Raw genomic sequence first — 15,147 nt, forward strand, 5'->3', positions numbered from 1 at the left:
CCAAGGTGGGAGTGAGTGACGAAAATCTGAAAAAGAGTTAAGAGGATGTTCTCTTTAATTTACAAATATATTTTTGAAGTTGATTTTTTGTTATAGCTTAGAAATCTGTCATATATTATTATTGCTTCCTTTGACATATTACAGTTTTTCTTTCTAGGAAGAGTTCATCTTTTAGTGCTGTTTTTGTTCACAGCAAAATTGGGCAGAATGTACAGAAATTTCTCTTATACTACCGGTTCTGCGTATGCACAGTCTCCCCATTATCAACACCACCAGCAGTGTTGCATTTGTTACAACTGATGAACCTACATTGACATATCAATTACTCCCCAAATCTATACTTTACATTTGGGTTTCTTTTGGTGTATACATTCTACGGGTTCTGACAAAGGTGTAGTGACACATATCCACAATTGTAGTATCCTACAAAGTAGTTTCGCTGCCGTAAAAATCCTGTCCTCCTATTCATTCCCCCTTCTCCCTTAACCCCTGACAATCACTTGTCTTCTTACTTTCTCAACAATTTTGCCTTTTCCAGAGTGTCATGTAGTTAGAATCAAACAGTATCTAGCGTTTTCAGATTGGCCTGTTCACTTAATGTGCCTTTAGGTTTCCTTCACCTGTTTTCATAGCTGATAGCTCATTTCTTTTTAGCACTGATTTTCCATTGTCTGGACACGGTACAGTTTATTTATCCATATACCTACTAAAGAATATCTTTGTTACTTTCAAGTTTTGGCAAATATAAATAAAGCTGTTAAACATCCATGTACGAGTTTTTTATGGACATAAGTTTTACTCCTTTGGGTAAAAACCAAGGAGTTCAATGACTGGATCATGTGTGAGAGTTTGTTTAGTTTTTGGGGGAAACCATCAAACTGTACTCCAAAATGACTGCTTCAATAGTAATGCATGCAGTATATCCATAATTTATTGACCACACAACTTCTTTTTTTTTTTTTTTTTTTTGTAACCCAGTATACTACAGCATCAGTATCCGTCACAGTGAGGGTTTGCACTTTTCAGGTAGGACTGTTCTTCCTTGGGCAGGACCGTGCTGAGCACTGCAGGTCGTTTAGGATCCATGGCTCCTGCCCACTAGATGCAAGTAGCCCTCCCCACTCATGTGACAACCCAAGCTGCTCCCACATAATCCAAATATCACCTGGAGGAGAGAAAGCACCTTGGTTGTAATACAAAAGGCTAGAGGAACACAAACAGGTCTTACTCTCTTATGAGTTGGCCAGGTGGGATGCTCCAGGAGTGAAACTAGTGGAATGTCTTTAGTGACTGAAAGTCCTTAAGAAAATGTGAGAAGTGGTTACCTGGATTTATACATATGTAAAAGTTTGCTGAGCTGTACACTTAAGTTTTGTGCACTTTAGTACATCTGAGATTTTTACTTAATTTGAAAAATAGTCCCTACATGAATCTCACAGGTATATAAGTTGTTTTCTGAGAAATAACTCAGAAAATAACTTAATGTTGGGATTATTCTCCATCCTTATAGCCAAATGACCATGAATTTCTGTAATTTTCTTTCTTAGTCTCCACTATGAATCAATTTGAATTAGATGTCATTACAGTATACTATTTTTTAAGAATCTTAGATGTATAGGTTGGAAAACAAAAACATATATATATGTATGTTTTTATATAACCTATATGTATATGTAGGTTATATTCAATTATATTCCAGTTAGAGTTCAACCACAGTAATTTGCTATTTAAATAAATATTATTAATGATATTAGTTTATCCCACATCGTTATTAACTAAAGCTGACATTTTCCCAATAAAATCAATTTGCTTATAATAACATCAACATTTCTTTGATCTACTGTATAAAAAATATGCCAACTCTGCAGGGATGATGAGTTAACACTCTAAGCAATTCTTTTGTCTTGTCACTGCAGTATTATGAGACATGAAAGAGCGTTTGAATGGATATAGCTATAGTGTACAGTGTTTCCTTTGTATTCAGAGTAAAAAACCATTAACACTTATTTCAGGATTACTGTGTTTATGACACTTGTAAATTGATTTATAGTATTAGCCAGGCAGGTGATTGAACAAAAGCCTTTTAATTTTTGTGAGTGTGTTTATCCTTCTCAGCTTCAAGATGTTGAGTGATTCAGATCACACTTCAGGCTTATGGAAATTTGCTGGACCTCCTCCCCATAAGACCTAATTCCAAACCAGGGGAATAGTTTAACCTAGCCTGATAATCACATAAAAAGGAGTTTCATAAAGTGACACTTGAGGTCAGAGGGAAGTAAAGGTGACATCCACTCCATCATGAAAACGTCAAAAGGCTTTATATAAGACATCTTGCTTGCTGCAGCTCAGTGATTCTTAAGCCATTTTATCACGGAGAGAAAAGAAAATTTAAACATTTCCGAGTTATAGCACTGTCTCAGACTATTATATAAATCCATTGAGTTATTTTTAAAACTATAATTTGGATGCCAGTGTCATAAAATAGCTCTTCCTGCTGGCTATAATAAAAGTTGTTGATCTATTTCAAACATCCTGAGTAGAAAAATGTTGTTTAATGATTTTGCATGCATGAAGTTAATTTCAATCTCTGGAACTCATAGTAGCAGAAACAACTTAATGCTGTTTCTCAGTGAGGAGGAATGTCAGCACAGCATGCATTTTTTTTTCTTTTATTTTGGCTGTATACATTCCATGTTGTCACTGAAAATGGCAGATGGACTGTCACTGACATTTCTGCTTTGTGTAGTTGCTGCCATAGAAATGAAAAAGTTTTTAAAATAGTGATCATAAGAGTAGCCTTTTGTTCATTGAATTTGCCGTGTTACATTTTCTTCTTGGAAATTTGACCTAAAACTGTTTGTGAATAATTATTGAGAAAAAATGTCAAGGATTTTTAAAAATCACTAAAATAAAATGTGCTATGTCAAGCCAGTTGCCTTTATAAGCTGCTTTTTGTCCATTTATCACACTTGTCAGATTCTATTTCCCTCTAGGATAAAGTAGAAACTTCTTTTTTAAATTCCAGCTTATAAATTTGAATAATATTATTTGCAAAAGGAAAATCAAAGCATTTACTATTCATTAAAGCCATTAGAGAACCATAGTGCCAAAGGTTTTGTGTAAACATGACACCATGACTGTTAGGTGAAAAAACAAGTGATTATTAGGAAATGATTATTATTCAGAATACATTAACAATAGCCTTGGATCTTTAAAGTAATTTTAATATAATTTGTTTTAGTGTTCAATTTATAACGGTAGAATGATCTGTAATTGTCCAAACTGAAAATTTAGTCTTAACCATTTTTATGCATTGTTGCCTTTCTATGCCTTGTTAATGGAATTTAAGCAGTCTCCAGTGGAAACATAATGCAAAGTTGGTGAATTAAGGATCAAAGCATTAAAGAAAAATGAAGGGGTATTGTGTATACTAACAGCTACCAAGACTTAAGTGATTATGTACCATAAAATGGGCTTACATTTTCTTTAGGTGGGCTATAACTTTCAAAACTCTTAAACCAAGAAAGAAAAAGCATTGAGTTACATTAGTTGCTTAAACTAAATATACAGAACATACATACTGATGTTTAAAGAAACCCCACATTTTCTCATCTTCTTCCAACAGAAGAGGTGCATACAGTATGGTAGCTTTAAGAAAGTCTTTTTTCTTGTTTGTTTTTTATTTTTATTTTAGATGTATGGCACTCTCAAGACTTTGTCTACCTTTTGCCTAAAGAATCTCCTTACTGCTGTTGAAATATTTTAAGCTGATTTCTGATTTCCAAAGACTGAATAAACATTAAAAATGTTTATATTAGGAAAATGTTAAAATGTACCCCCAAATAGAAAGATTAGCATAACCTCCCCCATTCTTTCTCTTTCTCTCCATATATATTATATATTATGTATATATTATATATTATATATATTATATATTATATATATTATATATAATATATATTATATATATATTATATATTATATATATTTTTTATATATATATCTGCTTCAACAATATTCATTATTGCATCGACTTGTTTATTCTAGCTCTTCTACCTAAATTAGTTATTTCTACCTTTTAAACCATCCCAAAACACTGATTCAATAAAGGAAACATTTATTATTGTTCCTAAGTCTATGTTTCTTTGGGAAAGTCTGCTGAACTTAGCCAGTCTTGACTGATACTAACCAGCTGGTTCTAGCATCTGTGTTCAGCTGGCAGTTTATGTAGGGCAGTCTCATCTAGGATGGCTGCCATTTTACATTTAGTGGCGGCCTATCTGTTAGCCAGGATGAGTGTCCAGGGTGATCTCGATCTCCTGACCTCGTGTTCTGCCTGCCTTGGCCTCCCAAAGTGCTGGGATTACAGGCGCGAGCCACCGCACCCGCCCGGCAAGCAAAGTGTCTTTTATCTTCCAATGGGGTAGCCCAGGCTTCTTTTTAACATAGCTGAGCAGAGTTTTCAGAGAGACAGAAAGAGGAAAAAGGTGCAAGGCCTTGTGAGGCCTAGACCAGAACTGATTCTAGGGTCAAAAGCCTGCCAGATTCAGGAAGAGAAGAAATAGCTTCTTGGGAGGAGCTATAAAGTCTTATTACAGAGTGTGTGACCACAAAGAGGGGAAGAGAATCAAAGAAGTTTTTGCAATCAATCTACTGCGCTCTCGCACTTTTGGAGAGAATATTTTGTATCAATCAATGTAATTTCACCACTATATACTTTAGAGAATACACCTTTATTTTGTAAGTTGTTATGATTTTGTAACTCTAGTAGAATCCACAGAAGTTAACCATGCTCCTTGAATCAGAATATTAGTAGGCAGGAATATATCCTCATTGCCATTATCAACACAATGATCATCACTATCACTAGCATTAGCAAATTTTATTTATTTTTCTCTGCTAATGATATAGTACCTCACTTAAATCTCATAAGTGTGCTATACAGCAGCAACTATCACCCCAGTTTGTACAGATGAGTGAGAAGATTGGGTAAACTGCCCAAAGTCATCTAGTAATGGTGACTTTGAACCCAGGTTATACTAATTTTCCCATGGTCTTATCACTAGACATCACTTTGTCATGTGACCCGTCAGGTGGCCACAGTAGCTTGGCACTTACTTGGGAGGCCAAGTAGAATGGACAAGGACTTAGCCATCTCTCTTTTCCATGTCTCAAGGAAGAATATGAATTTAAATTAAGGGAGCAAGTTTTTTCTAGATTTGCCACCATGGAGCACTTTTAAAAACATCAGAGGGATCTATGTAGTCACTTTATAATACTCATGATGTATATGTTAGAGGTTTTGTTTTGAAGAGGCAAAGAACTTTATTTCCTTTTTGTTGTGTTGAAACTTGCCCTAGGAGGTATGCACGCTTGTCCATGTTAAACTAATGTTTTGAAATCAGTGTATTCTTAATTCTTATCCCACTAGTGGTACTGGAGAACCCGAGGGAGTCAGGAAGGTTTGATTGCATTGAAGTGACTGCACTGTCTGGGGTAAATACCTGGGGTTCATTGTCTCATGACAAGAAAATGTAGAACACGGACACACATGAGGAGTTTAGGGGCAGAGGTTTAATAGGCAAAAGAAAGAGAAAGAAAGAGAAAGGAAAACAGCTCTCTCTCTAGTGAGAGAGAGGGACTTCCCAGAGGAAAAGGCTGGCCTGCTGCGGATGCACCATATTTTATAAGCAAGCTTGAGGAGGTGGTGTCTGATTTATGTAGGGCCCACAGATGGGTTCGATCAGGTGTGACGTTTACATAGTGTGCAGAAAAGGCTGGCCACCTTACCCCAAGTACCCTAATCATATTAGGTGACTGGGCTTTCCAGTTGACCGGTGCCATCTTGTCTGCTCCTTACTGTACATGTGGCTGGCAAAGGGAAGAGAAGATGGAACCGCCATTTTTGAGCATGATTAGCAAAACTGCCAGGGTCTATGTCTGCAGTTCTATTTTGGAGCCTGATCTTTGTTAGAAAATGATTTGGGGGTTGCTTTTGAAGGGGTGGCCTGCCCCTCCACACCTGTGGGCGTTTCTCGTTAGGTGGAACCAGAGACTTGAGAAAAGAAATGAGACACAGAGACAAAGTATAGAGAAAGAAAAAGTGGGCCCAGTGGACCGGCGCTCAGCTTACAGAGGACCCACGCCGGCACGCCGGCACCGGTCTCTCAGTTCCCTTAGTATTTATTGGTAATTATCTTTACCATCTTAAAGAGAGTGGCTGGACAATAGGATCATTGTAGGGAGGAAATCAGCAGTAAGACATATGAACAAAAATCTCTGTGACATGAATAAGTTTAAAGGAAAATGCTGTGCCTTGAGATGCATATGCAAACATCTCCATAAACCTTTTAGCAGCATTGTTTCAGCCTATCACATGGGGAGAAACCTTGGACAATACCTAGCTTTCCTAGGCAGAGGTCCCTGTGGCCTTTGGCCCTGCACGTGTCCCTGGGTAGTTGAAATTAAGAGAATGGTGATGACTTTTAACCAGCAAGCTGCCTTCAGGCACTTGTTTAACAAAGACACATCCTGCACAGCCCAAAATCCATTAAACCTTGAGTCACCACAGCACATGTCTCTTGCAAGGACAAGGTTGGGGATAGGGTCACAGATTAACAGCATCTCAAATACAGAACAAAATGGAGTCTCTTATGTCTACTTCTTTCTATACAGACACAGTAACAGGCTGATCTCTTTCTTTTCCCCACAGCTTTTCATTGAAAAGGATAACCTTACCTAGGGGACTCTGGTACCCTCACTATCTGCCTAAGTAATTTCTTCTTAACTCCTATATCAGTATGATGTGACGTTGAGAGAGCTGTTAGGCTGGTGCAAAAGTTATTGTGGCTTTCGATGGCAAAAACCACAATAACTTTTGCACCAAGCTAAATTTTTCCTTTGAAGTGTTTGGCAGGGATGATTTATTTTTCCTAAGGAAGAGCTAAGATCGTAGGAATATTTAACCCAGTTTGCCTAGATTCATAAAAATTAATAGATTCCTTTGTGGATCTGAGTTGATATCATTAATATAAGCTATCAGACATCAGCTTCATGTGACTTAACTTCAAAAATATTTTAGTAAGAGTATAACTGGAATGTTTGTAACACAAAGAAATGATAAATGCTTCAGGTGATGGATACTCTAATTACCCTGATGTAATTATTCCACATTGTATGCCTGTATCAAAAGATCTCATGTACCCTATAAATACTATGTACTCATAGAAAGTAAAAACTTTAAAAAAATTAGTTCTTGTCTTAGTGCCAGCTCCATCCTGAGTTTCAACAATTGCTATTATATTTGAGGCCTGGCATGAGGCATTAAATGCCATTGTTTCAAGAAAGATAAATGGGAATATAATTTTATTGCTACAATGTTGCAAAATGGCATTCCTAAGCAACGTACCCTTTGTGAATTCTGACAATGAAATTAAGACTGACTTTCCGTTTTCAATCTGAAAGCTATTTTGGAGCTTTCATCATCAGCTAATGGAGTCTTACTTGAAGGGGGTCACATTTAAATTTCTAATAATTTTTATGTTAGAGCCTGTGAACATACAAATTTCAGGTAAATTGAAGCTAATTCCTGCAGGAGGTAAGATCATATTTAGAATTAGTCATTATTCATATTCTGAAAAGTGATGATGTCATTATGGGAGAGAATTTCTTGGGTTAAGACCATGCACTTAAAACTATTAAAATTCAAAAAACTGGATCACCATTACTGAATAATTAGTATCTGTAAGCTACTTTACTACAACAATTAGAGACCATTGAACTTACTGCCCTAAATCAGGAGATTAATGGAAACTGAGAGTGTTCTCACTTATTTGGCTATCTGGTTATTCTTGTTCCCTATTTCAGAGGTGAGATGATGTAAAATATTAATCTGGAAATATGATCTCCTAGTAGCATAATACTTTGGAAAGTCTTGCTCCTTACAAATAAAGGGTAACTCACAAAACACATACATAAGATGCTCTTAAAGCCATCAGCACTGAATATTAATGGAACCAAATATTAAATAATAACTAGATTGCAAGTAAAGATTGATATATAATAAACAATGACTTTAGATGACTATTATCAAACTGTTTGCAAAAAAAAAAAAAAAAAAAAAAAAAAACCAGGAAAAGGAAAATTGAAAGGGCAGGGCGTTGATATTTTCCTCAACATTTTTGTATTAGTAATAGCTACATGGTTTGATGTCTCCCAACTTTGCACAAATATGTAGGGCTCACTTTTTGTAGTTAAGGCAATATTTTGCTTTTTATAATGAAAGCATTTTCTATGTTTTATTTCGTTGATTAGGATAACTCATTTCATCAGAAAAGTAGCGTCAATTAACATAGTGACACATTTGAAAATATGTGTTAAATTTACCAGTAGAAGTTAAATTACAAGCATAAGTTATTTGTTATTAGAAAATATTCTGAAGCATACAAGAGTCATTTTTCTCAATATCCATTTTACAAACAGGTCAACTGAGGTCAGGCAGAGTAGAGTAATGCCATTACTCTAATTCAGGGCAAAGATTCACAAGTGTTTTGGAGGGTGAGGGTAGTATTTTCTTTTATGATTAATATAATTTTGTTCTCAAAGTAAAACATAAACAATATTGCTGTTCCATAAGACTCCTAAAACTATAAAACAACAACGATTAGTCACTACTTTAAATTTTACCAATCTGTACATAGATTCAAAAGATGCAGGTCCATAATCTCTTAAGATGCAATTTAAGGTGAAATAATAAAGCCGAAATACTTAGAATTTAATATAAGTTTAATGGCTTTAGTATCTCTGTATTAGTTAATTTTTTCACCAGTTCTAAGTGAACATATAGAGTAATTGATTTTTAGAAAACAAAAGAAAATTACATACCTGAAAGACTAATTATCACATTTTGGCGCAAATTGTTGTATTATTACCTTCAATAATACATGATAGACAATGTACAAACAATGTTTAGACATCTGTTATCACAATGTTTCAGAAAAAAATGAAATCATAACAGAAAGTAAAAAAAAAAATTGAAACCTTAATTCTTATTCTCTTTCTGTAAACTTTGGAATGAATAAATATTCTGTTTAAATGAGAAGCAACTTATGCCTTTGTCTTCTGCTGGAACCAAACTCACATTTGTAAATTTCAGTTTAAAAGGCTGGTTATTCATTTGTTCTTTATTTTTTTCTTTCCTCGATCTTGCTGGAACTATCTATCTTCTATTAGTGTGAAAACTTTGAAGATGAAAAGCTATTTCACCGGAAAAATCAATGATGTGTGTTTGTGATGCTTAGGAATGACTCAAATGGGAATAGATATCTAATACAAAGAACTGAGTAAAGAAGAACCACCTGTTAAATAAAATTGACTAAATGAAGTTATTCTCTTAGCCATTAACACTCGTCAGTCATATACACTACACAGCCATATAAAGAACAAAACTGTGTCCTTGCAGCAACATGGATGCACCTGGAGGTCATTATTCTAAGCAAAGTAACACAGGACTAGAAAACCAAATACTGCATGTTCTCATTTAGAAGTGGAAGCTAAACACTGAATACACATGGACATAAAGATGGAAATAATAGACACTGCAGACTACTAGACGGGGGAGGGTGAGAAGGAGTAAGGATTGAAACACTACCTATCAGGTGCTATGCTCATTACCTGAGTGATGGAATCATGTATACACCAAGACTCAGTGGCACTCAATTTACCTATGTAACAAATCTGCAAAGATACCTCCTGAATCTAAAATAAAAGTTGAGAATGGAAAAGAAAAACCACTCATGTGTGTAATATGATACCTTCCAAGTAAAACTTCCTCTGACTTACAAATGTGATTTATTGGAATAGTTTGTGGTTTACAATAGAGTGTATATTCACTGTCCTTTATTTTATATAGAAAGAGGAAAAACTAATTTCATTCATGTAGAGTTATGAGAGAACAATTTCATAATGAGGAAATATACTGCCAAACCAAAAAAAAAAGCGAATGTATTTAATTTGTTATGTTGAAATTTTAGAGTTTATGAACTAACATGCTATTCTGTTTGTTTTTTTAGTTTCCAGGTTAACTAAGGTCTCAGCTTCAAACCAAAAGTTAAGAGGAGACATTAAGATTTTCATTCTTTCTGGGTTATCTCCTTCCTGAAGAGCAATGGAGCCACGTTTAAATGGAAAAGGATTAATCATATCTCTAATTTTCTTCCTGTTAAAATTCTCAACAGCAATTGAAATACCACCCTCAGGTAAAGTTACAGCATTCAGTGCCTATTAATGGAATTTCATATTTGCATTTTGATTTTTAAGTAGAATACTTATGGATTGAGGATGTGACTTTTCTCCATATTTCTATATATTCTTTAGCAATCTGTCAAGAGAATTCATATTTATCTTTTTCATTTTGTGGGTGGCTGATATACGACTGCTGTAATTATTTTGCCACCCAGGCTTTTAGTTCCTTATGCAAACTTAGAACATAACGAGAATAATAACCTATAGATAAGTTAGTATTTTTCCATATGTCTAGGATTATCTGCAATATTACCAACAATTTCACTTTTATATACTTAGGTTACTTAATCAAGATCCAGAAATTACTGGCATTCAACCAATTACGTCAAAAAGGAATTGGATAAACTTTGTATTCTTTTTCAAAATGATTATATTTAAGAATGAAAACAATGAATTAGCAAAATAATAAGCCGTTTTACAAGTAAAAGTATAAGATGATATCAACTCTCAAAACCTACAGCATTATATAGTGTGCATTCATATTAAGAGCTTAGACAGTAGTTTGATGGAAATATATAAATATATATTCTAACACATGTTGGTAAAATGGATGCAGATTTTTAACCATTATAAATCAGTTTGAACAAGTCATGGTAATTAATAGTTAAAAAAAAATACATCAGCATCAGCAGGACATGGTGATACATGCCTGTAATCCCAGCTATTTAGGAGTCTGAGGCAGGAGGATTGCCTGAGCCCAGGAGTTCGAGACTATAGTGTGCAATGATCACACCAGTGAATAGACATTGGAGGCCAACCTGGACAATATAGTGAGACTTTGTCACACACACACAAAAAAAAGCTAAAAAAATCTGCAAACAGAACGTATGTAATAGTATATCAAGTCTGTTGCAAGTTTTTCTTATATTACAGGCATATGGGATCTAAAAGGCCCATGAGAGGTTATTAATACATTTTTATCCATATAGTTCAGCAATAATCTCTATTGTCTCTTTTGTATATATTTTGGAGAGTTATTATATTAGAGGTATGGGTTGTTTATTAGAATCTTAGTATTGCAGGTGATATTTGTGAATCTTCTAAATTCTAGAGAAATAGCCTTGAGCTCATAAAATTTAATAAATGTTAGAAAAGTGTTGAGACTTAACTAAAACGTTGCTTTTGAAGTACTCAGACAGGCTGAATGTGAAGAGAGAAGGAAACAACTCTCTGACTATACATAATATAATGTATTTAAAAACTATTCTAAAGGCCACCTTAAATTACTTGATACAGCTATTTTATATTATATACTTCTGAAAGGACTGCAATTGTAGTTCCATCCCCCCAGGTAGAAACCCCTTCTCTATTATTTTTAACAGATAAGTAAGCTCTGTTTTGACATTTCCATTTCTTAAGAAATTCCACTTATCTGACCTACAAATATATAGACTTAAAGTCTGCTTTACATTTGGCTGAAATCTTTCAGCCTTCTCAATATATTAGATTTCATCACTGACCAGCCTTTTTGTAGAAATGCTGGTCGGGAGACTAAAGTACCTTCATCTTTAGTGAATTCTTTTGGTTTGAGTAAGCAGTAGCAGGTTAAGAGCAAGCTTCTTGGTAATCCTGTGGAAAAAGATTAGTAATTTCACATTGTCTTCCCAATAGCAACAAAGATGCCACTGAGATTCCTGATTCAGATTCCTGACCATAATCTCTGGCATACAAATTTATTCTTCATCATTTCTTACTTTGTCGGTGGTGAAGGATATGAAATTTTGTATTAATTCCTGGCCCACATTTTTATTCTGGTTGTCTCAGTTACTTATGCATTTTCATGCCATAATGTCCTTAGACAACAATTGTTATAAAATATTAATGACATGTTTTCAGAACATCTGAATATTATTCATTTATTTCAGGACTCTAGAGCACTCACAAGTAAATGCAACTAAGGCAGGTATCCAATTTGAATGTCAAGGAGTCTGGCATCTCTATAACTGGATTAATTATAGAGGAAAGGATTTATAATGTAGAATATATATTCTTATGAACACCCAAAGGTTATTAGCTCCAATCCCCAAATAATTAGGTATTGCCGAGCCTTTACAACCTTAGCAAATTTAGGAAAGAATAATGTTCTAATAAACATGTTGTTCACAAGTCATTAGCTGATATCTAAGGGACTGTGGCCATTGTGTATCATCCCCCACCATTTATAAGTGCAATAAAATTTAAATAATATGAATTTGCAATAAGCTCAAGTCTTGCTCTACACAGAAATAGTAGTCATCAGAAACAAAGTAAATGTGAATGAAAATACAGATATTTTGCATGTTGGTTTATGAATATCCAGTAGATAAACACTGAACTTGAACTAATATCCATAAGCTGGTAAAACTCACTTACCAGATTTATTAGGCAAGAGTGAAAATTGAAAAAAAAATAGAATTAATAGAAAAAAATTTAGAATTTGGAAAGGCATTTAGTTTTTATTCTATTCTGGCTGTCAATGCTCAAAATGTGGTTTGCAGAATTATTGGGGCCCCAGAGATACATCCAGATGGTCTATGAGATCAACCTGTTTTTGTAATAAACCTAAGATGCCATTTTTTCATTTTCATTGTATTGTCCTTTGGTCTGATGATACAAAAGTAATGGTGGCTGGGCATGGTGGCTCATGCCTGTAATTACAGGGCTTTGGGAGGCTTCAGATTAGGAGTTCAAGACTGGCCTGGTAAATGTAATGAGACCTCATCTCTAAATATATATATATATATATTTTTTATATATTTGTATATATATATTTATTATATATTTATATATTATATATTTATGTATATATATGTGTATATGTATATAAATAGCTGTATGTGGTGGCTCACACGTGTAGTCTTAGCTACTTGGGAGGCTGAGGCAGTAGGATCATTTGAGCCCAGGAGGTTGAAGCTGCAGTGAGCCATGATCATACCACTACATTCCAGCCTGGCATTGGCATCAAACTTTACTGGTAGTCAGACGATACTTAATGTCCATATACTCAGAGTAAAAAAACTCTCAAAACAAAGCAAAACAAAAACAGTTTTGCTTAAGATTATAATTAACTACCTTGGAATACATACTTTCTAACATTTTAGTGAACTGGGAAGTAGACAGGTATAAAATAATTATGCTATGTATCAAAGTGTCTATTTTTTGATTGAATGATTGCTTGAGTCTAGCTGGACATCATCTTCACTTTAAAGTTATGACTGACAAATTACGGTTGCTCAGATAGAGGGAGGTCAGATATTTTCCTGAAAGTGAACCAAGTGAGCCCATTCACTTCAAGGTAAACAACTGACCATATGTAAGTCACTGATAAAATGTGAGTGTTCAAGAAAACATTAGAATTGTGGAGGACATGTATTGTTCACTGTAAACTTGAGAGCTTCCCAACATTTGATACTGCTGATTAGATCAGTGGCAATTCTAATAAACTTCCATTTTTGGATATTCTGTAATTAAATGCATCAATATTTGGAAGACACAAAACTCAGTGGAAGGGTATTTTTTCCAAATGAAAGCTGCATGATGTTACAAAATCATTCGTAGATTTAAAAAAGTAAAATGGTTTAATGTTACAGAATATGAAAAGTTGATTGATAGGGTTTAGATTCCACATTGCGATGAACGTTTAAAAAACTACCACTTGTTGAGTTTTGGTGTTCTGTCTAAAAAGAATATCTACAATCATCAGAAAAGACTAACATTTCCCATCATCTTTTAACTACATTATCTGTGTAAGGCTGAATTTTCTTTATATCTTTGAGCAAATCAACCCTATTGCAACAGATGGAATGCAGAGGCAGATATAAGAATCCATCCGCCTTCTCAAGAAATTACAGAGATCGCCTGTAGTTCTAGCTACTCAAAAGGCTGTGGTGGGAGGATTACTTGAGCTTGGGATTTCTAGGCTGCAGTGAGCAATGATCCTACCACTGCACTCCAGCCTGGATGAGGGAGCGAGACCCTGACTCAAAGAATTAAGAAAAAAGAAATTACAGAGATTTGCAATAATGTAAAATAATGCCATTCTTCTCACAACATTTAAAGGTTTTCATAGAATATGTGATTTATTTTAACACAGAATTATTTTAAATAAATTCATAAGTAAACATTTTGAAAGACTTTTTCAGTTTTTATTTCTATTATAGTAAATATTGTTAACTATACCCCACGTGAACGGATGTCTTGTAATTTGTAAGACTGCAAAAGGGTCCTGAGACCAATACATTTGAGAGCAATTTATCTAGGCTATATCCTTAATATTACAAATGAGAAAACAGAGAGTGGTTCAGGGCCTGGTCCAATGTCACAGGTTGTGGGGTCTCATTTGCAACTCTACTGTGGAATAGTACTTATTTGAGTTAGGCTCTGTGCCTGTCTCCAAATTGCTTTTCTCATACTTTATTTGCCAAAGTCAGGTCACTGCTGCTGAACAGTTTGCATTTCCTTATGAATCAACCCTGTCCTTTTATCAGAGATTCTAAGAACTGTACTCAAACTGGATGTCTCCTTTCGAAAAATATTGAGTGCTCATTAGCAGTACATCTTTACACACATCATGCTCTATGTTTTATTTCAAAGCTTAATCCAAGTTGTATTTCCAGCATTAGTAAATATATTTTATCGTTGCAATTCTCAGAAATGTAATCTCGTTGCTGTACTAGGTGAGAGGCAAAACCACTTCCTACTTTTTTTTTTTACTTTTATGAAAGAGTCTCACTGTCACCCAGGCTCAAGTGCAGTGTCTTGATCACACCTCACAACAGCTTCAACCTCCTGGGCCTGACATTAATCCAGCTAATTTTTACATTTTTTTGTAGGGAAGAGAGTCTCCCTCTGTTACCCAGGTTGTTC

At 34.7% G+C, this 15,147-nt stretch overlaps 1 protein-coding gene across 5 annotated transcripts in view; it reads left to right on the forward strand.

The window, feature by feature from the left end:
• Positions 1 to 15,147, forward strand: part of LOC105479605 (cell adhesion molecule L1 like) — a 213,364-nt gene that overhangs the window by 114,739 nt on the left and 83,478 nt on the right. For all 5 annotated transcript variants that reach the window (XM_011737622.2, XM_011737625.2, XM_011737628.3 and 2 more), the window contains exon 3: positions 10,071 to 10,256. In XM_011737622.2, coding sequence (XP_011735924.2) covers positions 10,166 to 10,256 — 91 coding nt within the window. In that variant the 5' untranslated portion in view covers positions 10,071 to 10,165. The remainder of the gene's footprint in view (positions 1 to 10,070; positions 10,257 to 15,147) is intronic.

This window comes from Macaca nemestrina, chromosome 2 (assembly GCF_043159975.1).
Source record: "Macaca nemestrina isolate mMacNem1 chromosome 2, mMacNem.hap1, whole genome shotgun sequence".
NCBI lineage: Eukaryota > Metazoa > Chordata > Mammalia > Primates > Cercopithecidae > Macaca > Macaca nemestrina.